The 21246-nt window shown below is 41.2% G+C and overlaps 1 protein-coding gene across 1 annotated transcript in view; it reads right to left on the reverse strand.

The window, feature by feature from the left end:
* Positions 1–21246, reverse strand: part of Sec16 (endoplasmic reticulum export factor secretory 16) — a 201833-nt gene that overhangs the window by 100294 nt on the left and 80293 nt on the right. Inside the window, exons 6-11 of the mRNA XM_080275457.1 lie at positions 19656–19724; positions 15393–15488; positions 8489–8764; positions 5942–6533; positions 5427–5669; positions 3842–3999 (exon numbers count right to left, since the gene is read on the reverse strand). Coding sequence (XP_080131583.1) covers positions 3842–3999; positions 5427–5669; positions 5942–6533; positions 8489–8764; positions 15393–15488; positions 19656–19724 — 1434 coding nt within the window. The remainder of the gene's footprint in view (positions 1–3841; positions 4000–5426; positions 5670–5941; positions 6534–8488; positions 8765–15392; positions 15489–19655; positions 19725–21246) is intronic.

The raw sequence follows: 21246 nt of genomic DNA on the forward strand, positions 1-21246 counted from the left end.
CTGCATTTGAAAGACTGGAGATCATAGGCAGCAGGAAATACAGAGAGAGAGAGAGAGAGAGAGTTCCAGAGTTGACCTGTTGCATAAATGAGGACTGGGAGTAACAGTTAACTCTTGCATTAGAGAGTTGGACAGAAAAGGGATGAGAGTTTGCTGCTAGACGGGTGCTACGCGCCCGTCGTAGGGGTGGAGGAATGCATGCAGACAATTCAGAGGAGCAGTAACCATTAAAGTAGTGATAGAAAAGAGATAAAGATGCAGCAGTGCGGCAAAAGAGACTGAGGTTGAAGGGAGTCAGTAAGAGGATGAGAGTTAATGAGACGAAAAGCCTTTGACTCCACCCTACTGAGAAGAGCTGTATGTGGAGAGCCTCCCCACACATGAGAGTTGTACTCCACCCAGGGGCGGATAAAACCCACGTATAAAGTCAACCATTGTGCAGGGGTAAAGAAAGAATGGAGTTGCCTTAGCACACCTAATCTCTTGGAAGCAGATTTTACAAGAGATGTAATATGATCTTTCCAAGATAAGTCCCGAGTAAATGAAACCCCAAGCATGTTCAAGGATGATGCAGGATTAAGCTGATAATTATTAACATTAGTGGGTATACCTGTGGAAGATTTTGTTGGGTTGAGAGGTGTGAGAACTGAGTCTTAGATGCATTAAAAACAACCAGATTATTTTTACCCCAGTACAAGCCGAGTCAGACATAAGGTGTGCCATAGCCTCATCCCTTGTTTGTTGAAGTAACTGCTGAGATAGGTGTTCTGGGAACCGAATGGAAAGGTGAAGGGTGGAGTCATCAGAGTATGAGTGGATAGGGTTAGATGTACCTGTACAGCTTAGAAGGTCATTGATAAATAAAAGGGAGAGTTGGTGATAGGACAGAGCCCTGAGGAACACCACTGTTGATAGATCTAGGAGAAGAACGATGGCTGTCTACAACAGCGGCTATAGAACGACCAGAAAGGCAGCTAGTGATGAAGGCACAGATAGAAGGGTAGAAACTGTAAGAGGGCAGTTTGGAAATTAAAGATTTATGCCAGACTCAATCAAAAGCCTTTGAGATGTCAAGTGCAATGGCAAAGCTTTCGCCAAAGTCCCGAAAGGAGGATGACCAGGAGTCTGAAAGATAGGTGAGAAGATCACCAGCAGAGCATCCCTAATGGAACCAGTACTGACGATCAGAAAGAAGGTTGTGATAGGAAAGATGCCTTAAAATTTTTCTATTGAGAATTGACTCGAAAACTTTTGAAATACAGGACGTTAAAGCAACTGGACGATAGTTGGAGGGTTGGGAGTGGTCACCCTTCTTTGGGACTGGCTGAATGAGAGCAAACATCCAGCAAGAAGGAAAGGTACAAGTTGACAGACAAAGGCGAAAGAGTTTGCCTAGGCAGGGTGTAAGCACAGAAGCACAGTTCTTGAGAACAACAGGAGGGACTCCACCAGGCCCATATGCCTTGTTAGTACTGAGGCCAGTGATGGCAGAAAATACATCAGCTGAAGAAATTTTAATGTCAGCCATGAGGAAGTCAGAGGAGGGAAGTGATGGAGGAACAGCACCGGAATCGTCTAAGGTGGAATTGGAGGAGAAAGTCTGTGCAAAGAGATCTGCTTTATCAGTAAAAGAAACAGCTACAGAACCATCAGAGTAGAAAAGAAGAGGGAGGGATGATGAGGTAAAGTTGTTAGAAAGGTTTTTGGCAAGGTGCCAGAAGGAGCGGGAAAAATTCGAGTTGGAGAGTTGAGAGAATTTAGTACTGATGAAATTATTTTTAGCAGAGTGAAGTACAGGCTTAGCACAATTCCAGGCAGAAACATAAAGATGATGTGATTCAGGGGTGGGTTGCCTCCGGTGCCTTTTGTAGGCCTTCTCCTTGTTGCGGACAGTATTAGAACAAGCGTGATTAAACCAAGGCTTTTTTGTGTTAGACAAGGGATACGAGAAAGGAATGTCTGCTTCTATGCCCGAGAGAATAACCTACGTAATGCAAAAGGCACACTCAGATGGCTTCAAGCCATGGAAGATAATAATCATTCCAGGGAAAATCAAAGAAGTACTGCCTGAGGGCCTGCCAATCCGTGGCTCCAAAATGCCACAGACGACATTTCCCTGGAGAGTCCACAGGCTGTATCGGAGTTATAGGACGGGTTAAGGTGATAAGGTTGTGATCGGAAGGGCCCAACGAAAAGAAAAGATTAACAGTGTTAGCAGAAGGATTAGTTGTACATGACTTTTCATTTCATCGTACATGAGCAATACCTTCCACAATCTTTCTCTGTCTACTTTGTCGTATGATTTTTCCAGATCCATAAATACCATAAACACCTTATAGTCCTTCTCACAAGCCTTCTCCACTATCTGTCTCACTGCAAATATTTGATCCACACATCCTCTGCCACTCCTAAAGCCACTCTGTTCAACACTCACTAAGACATGTGATCTCTCTCTTACTTTCTCTATAATAATTCTTCCATATACCTTCCCTACTACACTCAATAAACTTATGCCACGATAATTCTTGCACTCACTTTGCTCACAAATATTTTGTATTATACTTGGTAAATAAGACTGTTTTTACTACAGTACAAGACAAGGGTAAATCCTTCACTACTGTATATAGATTATTTAAATTATTACACTTCCCAGTTCATACTTGACAAGTTTACACACCAGTTCACCTCTATTCCTTGGCTCTAACCTTCTCAGTCCTCATTCCTTAGTCACAGTTAGACTCACCCAACACCTGAGACAACTCCAACAGACAGTATATCTATTTATCTACCTATCTATATTGATACTGCATGGGGAAAGGTGGTTGTCTGGTAAGAAAACTTGTAAAATTATGTTCAGTTTCATTTTGTATGTTTCTTGTTCATCATCATCATCCTTCTGTTTCTGTTACTTGTTTAATCTGTTATTTATCTCCCTAATGATTTTTATTGAGATTAAAATACTGGCAATGGCAATGCTCTATGTCTGACAATTTGAAATTTAGACTAAAGGTCATATTCTAGGTGGACTGGGAGGCTTCGTAGCGCATCTTTGCACTTTTCATCTTCTTACTGGCTTGTATGCTGAACAATTCTTTCTAGTATCAATGTAGTTTTGTCTAAGAATCTGGAAAATAAATTGATCTTGAATTAGGCTTTATATTTTTAATTATTTATTGCAGGAAAAAAACATCTTTGCTAGCTTTTATCCTTAGATTCTTATTTTTCTTATTTCTTATCCTCCTCCCAGAAAGCACATACAGTATATCGTTAAGAGAATGAAGTGAGGAATCCTCCAATGTAATGTACTGTACAATACAGCTTACCATGACGATGTTAGGCTTTATTATTTAATCATGAGTACGAATATTGTCCCCCCTTGGCTTATACCCTTTTCCATTCCTTTCCTGAGAGCTTGGTATGAAGCCAGTGAATTAAAATGAGATGAATCTGATCTTCAGCTGTTCTCTCTCTCTCTCTCCCCATTTCTTTTTGAAGGAATCGTAAAACTATGGTACAAAATGTACGATAATGAAAAATGCTAAACAACGTACCAAAGGTGAATTTATGGTATATATAGAAGAGTCATCGTACACATGGCAAAAGTGCAGGAATGGCGGACGGAGTTGGCGAGCCAGCAACTCGCCCAGATGCTGCCTGCCGGACTAGGCCATGTAGATGTTCATGGGCAGATTTGCATTTGTAAAGGTGCTTCCGGAAGCGTAAAACTGCGAATTTGTGTAAATTTGTCGCAAATGCAAATCCACAAACGAAATCACACTACCGCAATTGCGGAATTTGCGGTTTGTGGAAGTGCCCAGCTCTGCAATTAAATATAACTCACCGAAGAGCTTCTGCTGGGAAACCACACTCAGTGAGCCTCAGAGCATAGATAAACTTGTAGGCTTGGAAGCTGGGTAGAATAGGGCTGTTACCAGTGTCCAGAGCTCTTGCATATTCGTAAACTTCTGTGCACTGGATAGCCTCATTGGTTGCAAAGGCCTGAAAGTAAATGAAATCAGTATAATACTTCAATTTAAACACCATACAGTAACATATTTGATTTCACTGTGCCATGAATTATTCAAATGGAAGAAATCATAACTACATACTGTAACTCTTTACTCTGCTGGCTGGGTGACCCTTGGCCAAACACGTATTCCCTACTAAACCCGAGTTATAATGGACTCGATATAAAGTACAGGTAGGTCCCATTATACGATCACTCAATATACGAGAAACTGATGATACGACCTGGGTAAATTAGGGACTATTTTTGATATACAATCTCGAAAATCCAACGATACGACATTCAGTCTGGAGTGAGGTGTGAGGATTCTAACTCAGTCATCCCAGCAAACACAGTCACCGCTGTTTTCTCTCAACCTCGGAGAGAAATAGCAGGACTGCTCAGCTCCAGTGTTGCCAGACGTGCGATAATTATCACAAAATGTGATATTTTGGCACACTTTGCGATATGCAATAGCATGCATGCGATAATGAGACAACTTTCATAATCTGAAAAATAAATCGGATTGCAAAATTAACTTACTGTAAGACTTGTACAACAGTAGAATTTAGTAACTCTTACAATAACCAGTATTATAATCTGGTAGGTACTTAACAGCTAAACAAATTCAATAATGCTAATTAATCATTCCACATGTAAATATATTCTACAGTAATTACAGATTTAAGTGGAAAAGCCTTTGTTCATGAGTGTAATAATTTTCATCAAAATGCGATAATTTTAACATGGCGGGTATGATAATATGGGTCTGGGAATCTGGCAATGTTACTCAGCTGGCGACTGCCAGGCTAGCTTCCCACCTCCAACACAACATTAGCACCTATAGATGAGTGTTATGCATGGTTTATATGTTTAATTAATGTACAGTCATGTGATTTGCATACTATTTGCTCTTGCAAGTTGCTTTCTCTACAGTTCAGTAATATAGATACAGCATGTTTGTTGCATTTGGTATCGTATATTTTAGCTTGAAAACTTACCTTTGATGGGGGTCCTTGAACCCAACCAATATTTTACCATTAGTTACGTGTTTCGTTACACGAGAATTCATTATAAGACTATGCCAAATGGAACCTAACTACTTGTATCTTCAGGACCTCCCTGTACTATAAATTCTTAAGGAGTGGATTTTTCCAATGCATTATGTAAAAGGAAGGCATGCTGTGTGTGGAGTTCTATCAATATCATCCAAACTTCTACTGCTCCATGAAGAGTACAGGAGCCCGTGCATAGGATGTATTGCCGGTCAAATGACCTGCTGCTTACCTGTGAATGGTATTTACACAAGCTAAAACCTCACCCACCCCTCGGTTTAAAATCCTCATAGACCAAATCTGGTGGCAGCACCTTAACCCACTAAACCATCACCTGCCAAATGTGAAGTCAGTCATCAAATTACCAAAAAGGAGCGTGTGTGAGATGATCCGACAAGAACCAGTTTGGAGTCTTTTTCAGAGTAGGTACCCGGCACCACATCAGCAACTAGATAACAGAAATGTGCAGCATGGAGCTGATCACGCCGCACAAGTGTGTCACCCAAGGCTACCACAGACGCTCGGTCCCGCTGCGGTTGCCCAGTTGGGTTGGACACCATCACAGCCAAATGACGTCGCCAATCACCCCACTGGTCGTATGTATAACTCTGGAAGAGGAGGGAGGAGAGATATGAATGCACTGTTGGAATGAGTCATGGCTATCAAGATGAAGTATTCCAATGACTGCTGAGTGATACTGTGATAATATGCTACAACTGCATTCCACATGTATACCAGTATAGTATTATACAAAAACAGATACATAGTTCTAAATCTTTAACTGTAACACAACACTGAGTAATATAACTATCAGTATACTGGCATTTTTTTTCTATCTGATAGAAAGATACAAATCTGCATCACTTATCCATATTCTAACCTTGGTGATCTCAGGCTTTTTCCCAGATAATTGCTGGAAAAGTGTGTGAAGAACATCTGTGCGAGGAATTGAGGCTGAGAATGCTGCCAGAGCACGGGTGTGTGTAGTGGTGTCCATCTTGTATGCCAGAGCAAGAGCATGGCCCCACAGCCCTTCCTTCATGGCATAGTCTACTGCCTCACGTTTCCTCCCAAGACACAACATGTCAGTGAATTTCCCTAAGAGAACAGCTTCATCCCTAGCAGGTGGCTGGAGAGGTGCTGGGGGAGCGCGATGCTCAGGCTGGTCATCGCGAATCCCACAATCCGATGATGTATCAGTTGGCAAGTCATCCTGACCATCCTGAGGGCTAGTTCTTCCACTGTTCCTTGCACTGCTCCGGCCACTGCTTCGGCCAGTACCTTCTTCTCTCCCTTTTAGCAGCAGTCCAGCAATATCACTTCCATAAAGTTTTCCATTCTGTTTAACAAGAAGAGCAAGGTATTCCCAAAGGAGTGCCACAGACTCTTGATCAGGCAATGATGGAGTACGGACAGCCTCACTAGCACGCTGCTCACAAAATCTGACCACCACATCCTTGTGGGTCTCAGACCTGTTAAATTAGGAAATACAATAATAATTAAAATCTTACTAATAAATCCTAATAATATACATTTCTTCACAATGCAAAGCACATAAATTACTGTTTGACCTACACTAGGATATTGTGTAAATTCAGTAATCCCTCTACTATCCAGGGCAATATAGCCAAAAGCATGTCAGGAAAGTGGTCCTGTCAGGAAAGTGAGCCCCAGCCTCCTGGACCTGTACTTATGGACCCTAACCTACCCTGACTCAGAAAAACACCTATACAACTCCCTACTCGACATGTATAGCACCTATTTATGGCCCAATTAACACCAAAAAGGGACATAATAGACTGAAATAAATGCAAAAAAAACAGAATGGGAGGAGGAGGGAGGTGAGAAGACAGGAAGAAATCAGTAGGATAGAAGTTGTGGAAGCAATGAAGAAAGTTAAATCGGGGAAAGCCCCAGGAATTGATGGAGTCTGTGGTGAAATGCTGAAGTATGGGGAAGAGATAGTAGTAGAATGGATGCGGAAAATGTGCAGATTGGTCTGGGAGGAAGGTAGAGTTCCGGTGGATTGGAAGTCAGGTATAATTATTCCCTTGTACAAAGGAAAAGGGGAAAAAGAAGTGTGTGGTAATCACAGGGGCATCTGTCCTCTTAGTATAACAGGGAAAGTGTATGGTAGGATACTTATTGACAGAGTTAGGGAAATAACAGAGGAATTAGTTGGAGAAGAACAGGGGGCTTTAGGAAGGGAAGAGGTTGTGTAGATCAGATATTCATTCTTAGATCTTTAGTGGAAAAGTTTCTAGAGAACGGAAAGAAGTTGTATGCGGCTTTCATGGATTTGGAGAAAGCATATGACAGGGTGGATAGACAAGGATTGTGGAAAGTATTAAGAATACATGGAGCAGATGGGAAGTTGTTGAATGCTGTGAAGAGTATGTATGATGGTGCTAAGGCTGCACAGCGTGTGGATGGTGAACTGGGTGAATTTTTCTCTTTGAGGGTCGGGTTGAAACAGCGGTGTCATGTCTCCATGGTTGCTCAATATGTACATAAATGGGGTAATAAAAGAGGTACAAGGTAGGGTAGTGGATGTTGGAGTGGCCCTGGTGAGAGAGGGTAGTGTTTGGAAACTCCCTGTACTATTGTTTGCAGATGATACTGTGTTGTTGAGTGAAGACAAAGGAGAGCTGCAAGGCTTTGGTGGATGAGTTTGGGAAAGTGTGTAAGAAACAGAATCTAAAGGTGAAGGTAGAGAAGAGTAATGTGATGGTCTTTGAGAGAGGTGAAGTCAGTGAATGTACAGCAAGGTTGGATGGTGAGGAATTAGAAAATGTGAGTACGTTTAAGTACTTGGGTAGTGTGATGAGTAAGGATGGACGTTTGGAGGGTGAAGTGCTTGAAAGGGTACAGAAGGGAAGAAAGGTTGCTGGTTCCTTGAAAGCAGTGATAAGAAGCAGGGAAGTGAGCATGGAAGTGAAAAAGTTACTACTGGACAGTATTGTGATACCAACTCTAAAGTATGGAATTGAAGCTTGGACGTTGCTGGAAGGACACAAGTCAAGAGTGAGAGCAGTGGAAATGAGTTATTTAAGAGGAGTCTGTAGAGTCACATGGAGAGACAGGCTGACGAATGAGGATATAAAGGAGTGTTGTGGTGTGGATGTGGATGTGATAGGAAGCGTTATGAGGAATACACTGAGGTGGTTTGGCCATGTGGAGAGGATGGAGGGTGAAAGACTGCTGAAGAGAGTGTATGTGAGTGAGGTGAAGGGGGGGAGAGGGAGGGGGAGGCCGAGGATGAGATGGAGGGATGGGGTGGAGAGGTATATGAGAGATTGGGGTGTGAGTTGGGAGCAGGGCAGTGAAATGGCGAGGGACAGGGTGACGTGGAGTCGATTTGTTTGTGGCCACCCCGAACGGAACCGAGGAGTCTGGCAATAGATAGACAACAATAAGCAAGGCTTACATTGTGAGTGGGCCAGGGTAACTCTTCATCTGGTGAACAGTCCTAGCCTGTACTGGATCAAGCTGCAGCATTTTCTGTGTGTCCCTCAGCTGCACCACAGCCCCCTCTCCCTCCCGGGGATCTCGAGGAGGCACCAGGACCAGCTGGCCACCCAGCGTAAAACGAGCAGTAATGTGTGGACGACCGAACAAGACAGGGGTCATCCGGTGCACCTGCTGGGGAGCCAGCTCACTGCCTGTGTCATCTGCTACTGATGCCACACCACTGATCTCACCACTGTAGGTAGTGTTTATGCTTGTTAGTCAATATTTTTATCACCTGGGAATAATTACACTAAGCTTTATTAAGCCATGAAAAAAAAGGTACCATTGAGTATAACATTTCTGCAATTGAAGAGGATTATATTTAAGGTACTGATTATAGAAACTACAGTCAATTCGATATTTTTGTCACCACTAAAGTCTAACTTTAAAATTACTGGTTACTGTATTAATTACTGTGCTTAAACATCACAAATTAATAAATTTCAACAACGTAAAGTACTATATATCCCGTATGATAAGACACTGCAACTGCTAAGATGCACCATTTAATACACTAGGTGTTTTGGGAGAAAAAAAAAAAAATTGAGGATTTAATAGCTTATTGTACTAGCAAGTCTAAGGCGCCGACTCTACGGTGTCATTTTTCTTTGTCACAACAAATTATCACATATTGGACCTATTATCAAATATTTGTGGTTATTATTAATTAGATGTACCTAGTTCATCACAATTTTATACCCATGCAAATCAGCAACGGCTTGTTCTTGCCACTACGAGGCGTGTAAACACACTGGCCAAGGTGTGTTTACATTCAGCTCCAATCACCTGATGTTTTTATGTTCAGTAGCTCGAAGGAACCTTTACAACCGACACCCCCAACAGAATTCACTCAATTTTGCCAACGTCATTATCATAATACTGCTTTATTACACAATACCAATACTGTATATCAATACATACTGCCAGTTTCCATTTTAAAATACCATACAACCAGTCACCACTTACTATGCCTATTGTATAAGAGATACCAGTAACAATATGAAAATAAAAGAATACTGCACAAACAACTTCTTTCTGACATTTATTCACCATTCATATCGTAGTCCATGTTTTCGCATCCTCATTTTTATGAATTCCTCCTCCTGCTTCCTCCATTCTCGAATCATTTTTTCTGTGGGTGGTGATCCATACTGCCTCTCGGTTGCTCTGTCGCCATGTTGTTTAGCATACTCTATTACCTGTAACTTGAACAGTGTACACCTGTCGTCTCTGCTTTGATGCCATTCTGTTCATTCATGAAGCGATGGCATCTACTGAGTGACTGTTCAGACAAGACTGGTGACGTCATCTGCTTCGATGACTGTAGTGAGTGCTTTGTATCTCGTGACGGGGGCTCGTGAATGCTTGCATCTCGTGACTGGGGTTCGTGAGTGCTTTTACCTCATGACTGGGATTCATGAATGCTTGTACCTCATGACTGAGATTTGTGAGTGCTTGTATCTCATAACTGGGGTTTGTGAGGGTTGGTAAACTACTTTCTACAACTTGATCTTTGAGTGTTAAGATGCAGGGTGATTTTTGAGTGCATTTTTCTGGGGGTGGGGGGGTGGGGGGGGGAATCATCTTATCATACGGGAAATATGGTAATACCTAAGGTGGAACAACACAATTTTAATACTTCAATAAACTGTCTGCTTGCAGCATTAAAACAATGAAAAAGATGACAGAGAAGTAAAATTACAACAGGATGAGATAATACTGTAAACAGATATACTGTAGACAATGAAAAAAATATATATATATATATATGAAATACAAGAAAACCAGACAGGAATAAAAACCATGAAAGAAGACAAGACACCTTACCTGTAACACAGAAAACAGCAGCAGAGAACAGATTTAAAAACACAGAAGATTTGACTTTGATTTTCTTTGATTTTCAGGAATAAGAAAATACTACTACTAATCACTAACAGGCACAGTAATGGAACTGTCACTTACAACTGCACTAAAGCTTCTTGAAAACCAGGGGAGGTTACAGGATGAGAAGGAAGCATATAGGAAAAAGCAAGAGGGATGGGTTGGAGGGAAAAATAGGGTTGGTGAAAAAAGGAGAGATAAAGAGACAACAAAGGAAGGAAGGAGTAAGAAAACAGGGAGAGAGGGATTACTGAGGCAAGGGAGGCAACAGTAGGAAAAGTGACTGAAGAGAATATGAGAATAACAAAGTGAAGGGATGGGATGTGAGAAAAATTGAGATGAGAGAAAGGAAGGGAGGAGGAGGAGGAGGGAGGAGAGAGGAAAGGAAAGAGGGATTACTGAGGCATAGAAGAGAACAGGAAGTGAAAAGGGCTGGTGGGAAAAACAGGCCAGCAATGAAGATAGTAAGAGAGAGGAGAGGAAAGAGAGACAAAAGAGAAAGAGCAAGCAAAGAAGAACAGAGGGACAGAGGGAAGAATGAAGAATGGCATTTGGAATTAGGGAGAGATCTGAAACATCTTTCAACCAGATGACACATTTTGCATGATATTCTTGCTAATACCAGAATTTTATTCAGCTTTGACTTTTCAAACTGGAGGGATTAGACATAACCTTCATTAAACCCTTCACTACTACAGATCCTTCCAAGGACAGCTTAGCCACCTTCAGTCCAATGACATATTCATTTTAATCACTTCACCACCAGTAGATTTTATTCTGCCTAGGAGGGATCAAACAAATGAAAGAAATAATGAGGGCAACATCTAACCCCTACAGTTCAAAGTCTCTCCTCAAATGAGGTTGCCTGAAGATGGCATTAAAAAAAAAACATCAGAATAAAAATGACAAACATATAGGAACTAAAAAAAGTGAGAAAAGTGAGTTTTACGCCAGGTACCCCTTTTTTGGATAAGGGCTAAGGCGTTGCCCCTGGGTAGAGGACTTTGGTTTGGAGCGTGTAGAATTTTATGACTGGATGCCCTTCCTGATGTCTACCAATGACCATTGGGTGGATTCGATCCTCCAACCCTTCGGTCAGAGCAGAGCGCTCTAACCCACTGAGCCACGGCTGCTAAACTGACAAATATATACTGTAATTGGATTGGAGATGTAAATTCCAATGATCAGCACAAGACTACTCAGAAAACTGAGGGAGAATCAGGGACAAGGAGGAGGAAGTGAAAAACATGAGACCTGATGACTTCAGAAAAGGGGGTTGTAAGCTAAAAGAGTGCAAACAGGAGTATGAGAAAGGGAAAGATGATGAGTGAGCAATGGAAAGTGGTATGAGCAAAGAAAAAGAGAGTGCACAAGAGTTAGAATAGGTAAAGGTGGGAAAACGGGTTAAAATGAGAATGGGAAAACGGGTTAAAATGAGAATAGGAACACAGGTTGAAATGAGAATGAAAAGACAGTGATGGTGATGATAACAAGAGGAGACAGCAAAGAAAGAGATGGGATGAGCATATGGGGAGGGGGAATAACTAAAATGGGAAAGGGTGAGGTAATGGAAGAAGTAAGAAAGGGAAAGAGGGATGGACAATGGAAGAAAAGAGATACTAAATGGAAGAAGACAAGGGAAAGAAAAAGATATAGGAAAAGCAACAAGGTGAATGAAAAGCTACTGAAAGAATGAGGGGAAGTTGTAGGCAAGGGTGGGGAAATAACAGGGGAATGAAGAAATGAAGAAATGACAGAAATGTGTAAATGGGGGAAAGGTAAATGAGGGATAGGTGAAAAAGAAGAGCAAGTGATGAGCAGTAATTGGAGGAAGAGTGAGTGAGGGATGACTAAGAGGAGGAAGGAAAAGTGAGAGAGGAGTAACAAAGTAGAATGAATCAAAGGTGGAACAAAGGGTAAGCATAGGGGAAAGGAAGAGTGAGAGGAGGAGGAGTAACTGGGAGTAACTGCAGACAAAATGAGTAGAGTTTTAGTAGGATGAAAAAGGAAGATAGGAGGAATGAAAGGGAGATGAGTAACTGGAGGAAGACTGAGCAGGGGATGAGTGAGAGGAAGAATAAACAGGTGAGGAGCAGCAGCAGGAGTGAATGTCATGTGTGTGAGAAGGAGAGATGAGATAGAAAAAGAAAAGAATTGTGGATGAGTGAGATGAGAAAGAAATGAGGGAAGATTCTGTTTGGTGAGAGCGAGGAGTTGGGGGTAAGCGGGGGAAGTGGGGTGTGAGGAAGGATGAGTGAGGAATGAGGGGGGAGGAGTGGGCTGTAAGGGGGGGGAAGGAGTGGGCTGTAAGGGGGGGGAGGAGTGGGCTGTAAGGGGGGGGAGGAGTGGGCTGTAAGGGGGGGGAGGAGTGGGCTGTAAGGGGGGGGAGGAGTGGGGTGTGAGGGGGGGAGGAGTGGGGTGTAAGGGGGGGAGTAGTGGGGTGTAAGGGGGGGAGGAGTGGGGTGTGAGGGGGGGAAGGAGTGGGGTGTAAGGGGGGGAATGGGGTGTGAGGGGGAGGGAGTGGGGTGTGAGGGGGAAGGAGAGGGGTGTGAGGGGGAAGGAGTGGGGTGTGAGGGGGAAGGAGTGGGGTGTGAGGGGGAAGGAGTGGGGTATGAGGGGGAAGGAGTGGGGTGTAAGAGGGAAGGAGTATAATGTGGTGGGAGAGGAATGGGGTATGTGGGGGGGGGAAAGTGGGGTGTGAGGGGGAACCAGCACTGCTGGTTCAGCTCTATTAAAGCAATATCCTGTGCCGAAATGGAACATAACTGGTCGTTCCATGCAATACGAAGTATCTGGCACTGAGGTATATCAACCAGCTCGTAATCAGTAGCCAACCAGTATTGTATTACTGTACTGTATTATTGAACTGTATCATTATTTTATTGTATTTTAAGCTCAGATTTTATCTTTTACTCATAGGAATATTTTATGGAACAAGGGTCGAGACTGACAGTAACACAATATCCGGCTCAACGCCGAATACTGAGCCGATGAGGTGATACTAGGCAATATCCGGTGTTTCATCTTATTCGGCATGGGGCTTGGCTGAATTACAATAGGTAATTGAGAGTTTACTGTACCTCTTTTTCACCCCAGCCATTGTTTTAAAACAAAGGGGTTCTTCATTCAGCACAAGAAGTTTTTCAACAGAAAAATTACTGTAACACAAAGGAGAACTTGAGCCATCTCTCCGATAATATCCTTGAATCTTCTCAATTTTAATACCAAACTTGTATACTACACGATTTCACTGATGTCTAAGAAATGCATTTTCAGTATTTCAAAATGTTATTTTCAAAATTTATTATTATTATTATTATTATTATTAAACTGCCTCTTCTATCAATCAAACCTCATTATGTCCACAGGGCGTTGCACAGCCACAGAGTGCTTGTGTCCAAAGGCGGCGAGGGCAAAGGACATGTGCCGCTTGACTCTACACTGAGTGACAAGCCAAATGGTTTCCTGTACACCAGGAAACCACTTACTATGCTAGGTGGTAACCATATAACCAAATTTTGGCATCTGGTGGTTTAGTGGGTAAATATTGTGCTCCAATCCGATTGAGCCGATGAAGGTTTATATCCAAGGGGTGGTTGGGGTTGATTGCTCATGTAATGCCACTCAGGGATGAGTGAGGCTGGTCACTCTCATCTTAAATGTCGGAACCAACTGCCTAGCCCCGGGCTCCTATGCTCCTCATGGGGCAGTGTGGGATTGGATGATGGAAGGATGCTCGGATGGATTATTAAAATGGTAGGCAGGGGCACTAACCATCCACTCACTCAATGTAGTGCTGCTTTGGGTGTCTGCCCTTTCCACTCTTCCTTCCTTCCTCTTCTGTCTTTCTTTCCTTCATTCTTTCCTCTTCCTTCTGTACCATGAAACCATTTACAGTACTACAATGGGTGGTAACCATCCATCCATCCATTATCCAATCCTATGTTGCACCATGAGAAGCAAAGAAGCCCAGGGTTAGGCAAGCTGGTCCTGACATTTAAGATAAGAGTGACCAGCCTCACTCATCCTTGAGTAGTATTACATGAGCAATAAACCCCAATTACCCCTTGAATATAAACCCACAAAGGCTTGATCTGATTGGAGCACCTTAATTACCTATTAAACCACCACACACCATAATTTGGTTATATATTTACCATCCAGCATTGTAACTGGTTTCCTGGTGAACAGGAAACCATTTGGCTTGTCACTCAGTGTAAGGTCACCCATAGGCAGAAGGAGGGAGAAAGAATGAAGGAAAGAAATAGAGAAGAGGCTGCGTAAAGTCACCTGTAGGCAGAAAGAAGTGGAAAGAAAGGAAAGAATGATAGAAGGGAAAGGAAGGACGAGAGGAAAGGGTGGTCACCCAGAGCAGCACTACATCAAGTGAGTGGATGGTGAGCTCCCCACCTTCCACACAGTGGCCCCACCTATATGGTAACCATTTAACCAAATTTTGGCATCTGGTGGTTTAGTGGGTAATTATGGAGCTCCAGTCGGATTGAGCCAGTGAAGGTTTATATCCAAGGGATGGTTGGGGCTTATTGCTCAAGTAATGTCACTCAGGGATGAGTGAGGCTGGTCACTCTCATCCTAAATGTCAGGACCAACTTGCCAAACCCCAGGCTCCTATGCTCCTCATGGGGCAATGTAGGATTGGATGATGAATGAATGATGATGATGATGAAAACTAAGAAGAACAGGAGTAAGATGAAGGATCAAAGTGAGAGGAATGTGAAACGGAAGAGAGAGAGAGAGAGAGAAGTGAACAAGGAAAAAGAAAGAGGCGTAAGGAAAGGAGGCATGAGAAAGGAAGAACTGAGATGTGAAAGGATGAGAGGAAGAGGAGGACTACGAAAGAATGGATGACACGACAGAAGTGACAAACAAGGGAAAAATTCCAATCCACGGGAAAATACTGTATCAACCTACATACGCACCTGGGGTAGGACTTGAGGTGGGAGAAAGATGTGTCAGGGTAAATGGAGGAGGGGGGCTCATACCCCTGCCCTCCATGGAAGTCCTGCATAAACTGGCTGCACACCACAACAACAACAACAATCAGTGCCATGCAAAGGGGTGGGTGAAGCATGCAGTTGGAGTAAAAATAAATATGGCTTCAAACTTAAGATAAAGAAGCTAATACTCGCAACACACAACTAAAATGATAATGACAACTGACTTTATCCCTATTTCTAACTTATATCTAAACTCATTATCAGCATGTTAACTACTCTACATGAATTTACTCCACAGCTTTTTCTGAATCATATCTAAACCCATTAATTTTTCTAATAATCTGAATGCAAAAGAAGCACCATTTCCAAATAACTGACTCATGACTTAGAATTTTCAACAAAACATTAAGAATGCAGAGCACTTCAACTTTCTTATGAACTTATTGAAAATTGGACTGCAGTTCTATGGCTGTTATTCAGTATTATTCAGAACATTAGCATTAAAATGGCAAGTTACTGTATATGGTTATTATTTCTTATCACTTAGCATGATTAAAGCAAAATTAAAACAACCCAGGACAAAGTACAGTAAAGTAATTCTCTGACAGGGTTACTTACAAATATTAGCTCATGAAAAAGACATTATTCAGCGATGTTGCTCCATACATTCTCCATCAGGAAGAATGCAGATCACTGGTTGTAATTCCATTCACAGATTATGTTTTCAAGCTACATTTTTGCTTTAAAAATTTAAATGAAAAGGTAACAGAGATCATTAGATGGCCAGGAACTACAACTTCCTGGCTCATACAAATTTAGAGTTCATTATACAGTACACTGGTACTCAAAATTACCAAGTGAAATTACATAGCTACCTGTAATACAGGTATCATATAAAAAGTTGTGGGGCTCTACTTTCAGCAATACATGAAACCATTTTCAATAATACCCTAATACACCATTGGAGATTAATATCTGCCTCAAACTACTTTCATTGCCACCAGACCCATACTCTTAAGAAATGAGAAATCTGAAGATCCCAGAATAAGAGGTCCCGAAATTAGTGTTAAAAATTTAAACAAGAAATATTACACAAGTTGACAGTAACAGAGTAAAATGGAATCATGATCTGTAGTTCAGACCTTCAAAATGCCAGGCAAATTCCACAATTAATATGTATGACAAAGATCACAAAAATTACAAAACAACAAAACATGTCTGACACCTGTAAAGTAGTTAGCGTATTGTGAGTCACAATTAGGCAGTGTTTACTGCTGCAAGTGCAATTTGATTACAGGTACTGTTATGGTGATAGTATAGTCACGAAGCATACACAGCATAAAAGCCTGGCCAATTATATTAAGTTCCAGCTCAACTTAAACAATAGCACAGCTTGGGTTACTACAGTATAAACATATTTACTACAGTACTGGTGTTACCTATTACATTATTTCTAGACATATTTGTAATTAAATGGATTAAATAAAGCTTCTCATTAGGGACATACAGTATACAGAGTATTAGGCACACCATGAAGTGGGTCCTAAATGCAGGAACAAGTCTCAGTAATAATAATAAAAATAATAATAATAATAATTACTGTACTAACAAATAGGTAAAACAGATGTTGCCCTAAAGGATCATTTAGATATCCTTAACCCCTACACCGCGGTCATTTTTTTGCGCTCCTTCCACGTCCTGCGAGGATATTCGCGCTCCTACTGACTTTTTAAAAATATTTGCCAAAAATCAGTTATTAGTCCTAGAATATTATAATCATATGTGCATATGGCACATACCTTCAGCTTTCTCCTGGGATGTTTGTTGAGCCTTCATCGAGTACCATAGGACTTGTGGAGACTTCTGAAGTTGGGTAACGAATTCTTCACTTTACACTTCCCGACACCCAGTAATATGATTACCACAGCCTGATATTATCACTAGAAACACTATTCCATGATATTCAAGTAGTTTGGAAAAAAAAAAACCACTGTGAAAGCAATGAAAATTACGAGCACGTACGAGCTTCCCACTTGCGCTCGTTCCCCGCTGGTATTCTGTCATTTATTATTCATAAACACACTAACGCTTTATATTCCTATTACTTTATTACACTTATATATATATATAAACAGTATTTATACATAAGTTTCCTTCAGTAATAGTAGTTTATTTTCACTCCAGGCATTAACTTTCTTGTTCAGTAAACTAGTGTAGAGAGCAAAGCTTTGACTGTCATTACTCCAAGTATTTGTACTCATATTCTTATATTAGTAATTATTTACATTTCTATTTTATTTACACTATGTTATACACTGTCACTTCCAGTAAATAAGGGTTCCTTTCCCTTGGAGCCAGGATGAACTTGAGACACTGAAGCACTCGTAGTTTATCACCATTTCCTCCACTGGCTCATCACACGATTCACCAGAAAGATTGTAGTCACTGTCCATCATTATCATGGATAAATTAGCCAGTTCACGCTCCACAGCAGAGTCATTTAGTCCTTTACCCCTTCCCACACGAGGTTTAGTAGGGGTAGAGATCACAGGGCCTTGGAGGGCTGCGAGTGCTACATGCTTTCATCTCAAGAAACAACACTGAACTAAATGATGAGGCGGATATGGGGCTGTCAAAGGTTGACAATGTCAGCGAGGTGACAGCTGCTAATTTATATGCTGTGAAATGATTGGCAGGAAATTAGGTAGTTCCAGGTGAATGTAAATATCACTTAGGCTTCTCCCTCTGATCAGCTAGTCAGGTCAGGTGCAGGTAAGGGGATGGGTCTGTTATGATGTGACAGGGGTAAACCAGTTCTGCTGTCGGGCCCTGCTGCAGATGTCACTGATTGCATTGCCCAGTTGACCCTCATGCGGTGTGGATCTGTCTGTTCTCCCCTTTGGGGCTAAGATGCGAATGAATGTGTTTGAATGGATGAGTAAATGGGGAGTGTCGTCCTGTCTCGGCTACCTCCCTTTCCTTGGGGGAAGCAGCCTAGGTATATAGATAGATTCTCCCTTCCTTTCTTATATATATTATTATTACGAGAATAGATCATACGGCATATTTCAAGGGGAAATTACCAGGGAAAATTAGCGAACAAGTGCCGTGGGGTGTTGCCAGGTGATAATTAGCCAACTCCAGGTGTATGGCACTATCAGTTACCTTATTTTTTTTTGGTATATATTATTTTGTATAAGAATAGGGCATAGGGCTTATTTCAATGGATGAAATCAGTGGAAAAATTCTGGGGAAGATTTGCTTAGCACAGCGCGGCCGGGCAGGCAAGAGGAGAGGGTAATGGAGGGGAGGTAGGGAGTCAAGTCATGAACGGGGATAAATAGCTAAATTGTCAACAATGGATGGGAGTACAGATGACATTAGCAGTGCTGATTATTGTTGGACACTTGCAGTACTGATAGATGATACAAGCCACCACCTGAAAGCCCGGGTGAATTCAGAATAACACAGAATCGCAAAAGTGACGCCCCGCGGTATGATCCATTGCGCCTGAGCGTCACAAAAGTGACGCCCCGCGGTTAAGGGGTTAAGGTAAACCATAAAAATCTAAGCATCACGAGGCACACTGTACAGTCATTATCCATCTTGTGGCATCAATATACTGTATGCATAACAGTACAGTATCTGAATACGGTATTCTTTTTGCTGGATTAAAGATAATTTTTATAAGTGACGTACTAATGCCATCAAACATTTAAAACTCTACCCAATGATACTGAAGTATCTTATATTGTGAAAAATTAAGACCACGATCATAAAATGCTTGGGAAATTATCATAAAAGGAAAGCAAGGAAAATCAGTTTACATATATGTAAGAGAAAGAGATGGAAGCTTAGGAAATATGAGAGATTACAGTAATTACAAGTCACCATTTGAAAATCACACTACACTTGTGTAACAGAAATGAGATCAAATGGAGTTAAGAAGTGGACTCCACAGCAAAATTATCATAAGTACAAGATAAATGATGGAGAACCCACTGAACTAAATAAAATAGCATACACTATTTCAGAGATCAAGTCTCATACATCTACATGCTACATCTAAGGTTAACTGAGTCAAAAGATTGAAACATCAATGCTATGAAGGGAGAAAAACTATTGAAAAAAAAAAAAAAAAAAAAAAAAAAAAAAAAGTACTGTATTATAAATTGTAATCCAAATGTTAATGGAGTGTTAAGGCACATGCTGGCTGGTTGCCCCTACAACCACACTTGCATTTACCTGGAGTTATAGGGGTGGTGAGCGGGATGGCAGTGATAGTAGCCATAATGGTCATAGGCCGGACGGGGACTGTTTCTAGGACAGTGCACGTGTGAAAAAGACCGGTGAGAGGCCACACAAATAACACAGAATTCAAGTGCACAACATTTTAAGCTTAACCCTTTTGCTGTGAATGACCCACTTGGTATTTTATTCTGGTGATCATCATATGATTTTACAGTGCTTAATCCTTTCAATCTGATAACATTTTTTGATGCTATAGCACCTCTAAAAGCAGCTTTGTTCATGTCTCTCACTTACCATTGTTTGACATAAGGTGCTTCACTCCTACAAACACTGCACCACATACCACACCACACCACAACACCCACTCACACACCACACCACACCACACCATGCAATATCCATACCAACCACTACCACTACCACATCACACAACACCAAGGGAATTAACCAGAGCTCTGGATCACCCCTCACATCTTGTATATTTGTACTTATTTTATTCAATATACCTACAAACAATTTTATTCACCTCTGAACAGACTTTTCAATCTGGAGGTGCTAGATACAGCCTCAGTAAACTCCTTCAATATGACAAGCCTTTCTGAAGTTTGAATAGAATAGTTCAGCATGATAAAAAATATACCAAAAAGAATGTCACTCAGAATTAAAGAGTTACGAGAAACCATTGGCACCAATATTATAAAAATTTATCACGACTGATGTCCTGACCAGAATAAAAAAAATTGGCATTTCATTCCATCATGCGATGCATGATAGTTTTTCATTTTGAAAGTCACTGTAGCCAAAGGGTTAAGTGGAGCTGTCTAAAAAAGTCTGATGTTAATGCACAGAACTCAAGTGTATGTACAAAGAAAAAAATATGATAAAGGTGGATATATGAAGGATAAAATGCATTACCTTTAGTGTTGGTAAAACTTGTACTTATACACAGAACTTGCATTTCGGAAAGAATTTGGACACCAGACTATTAAAAAAAGCAGAAGAGAAATTTTTCAAAGAAAATCAATTGTTGCCTCTCAATGAAATCTACCCAAAACATCCCATCCCATCAATTGCTTATGTTCATTAATTTTTTCCATTCTACCTATGTACTACACTCATAAAACTCACTTGATATTTATGGCAAACACCCTATTAAAAAAAAAAAAAAAAAAAAAAAAAAAAAAGTGCACACAGTGTTCTAGTTCAGTATGCTTTAATTACTTAAATAATCAGAAAAAATCAGCTGCTTTTCTGCTTAACCTATTCAATTCACAAAAGCTGATCAACACTTGTCTGGTGGTAACATCAATGACTACAGCCATGCAAAACACTAACTCTGTAATCCTGAAATTTGTATAATCTACCATAATCTCTGCTAAGGCAGATTTAACTTTACGTTAAAATATGCTCATGCATCACACCTAGAGGATATTTTCATCATCAATTAAAAGTATGAATCGTTTGGATATAAACAATGCTACTTCTGTGATGAAAATGCACTGGAATCTGAAAGTGCAATACTGTACACTTACAAGCCACAGTTTCTGCTCATCCTCTGATTCTACCCTCGACTGGGGGGGAAGTC

This window comes from Coenobita brevimanus, chromosome 61 (genome assembly GCF_032717465.1).
Source record: "Coenobita brevimanus isolate Jiangsu-jjx chromosome 61, ASM3271746v2, whole genome shotgun sequence".
Taxonomy (NCBI): Eukaryota; Metazoa; Arthropoda; class Malacostraca; order Decapoda; family Coenobitidae; genus Coenobita; species Coenobita brevimanus.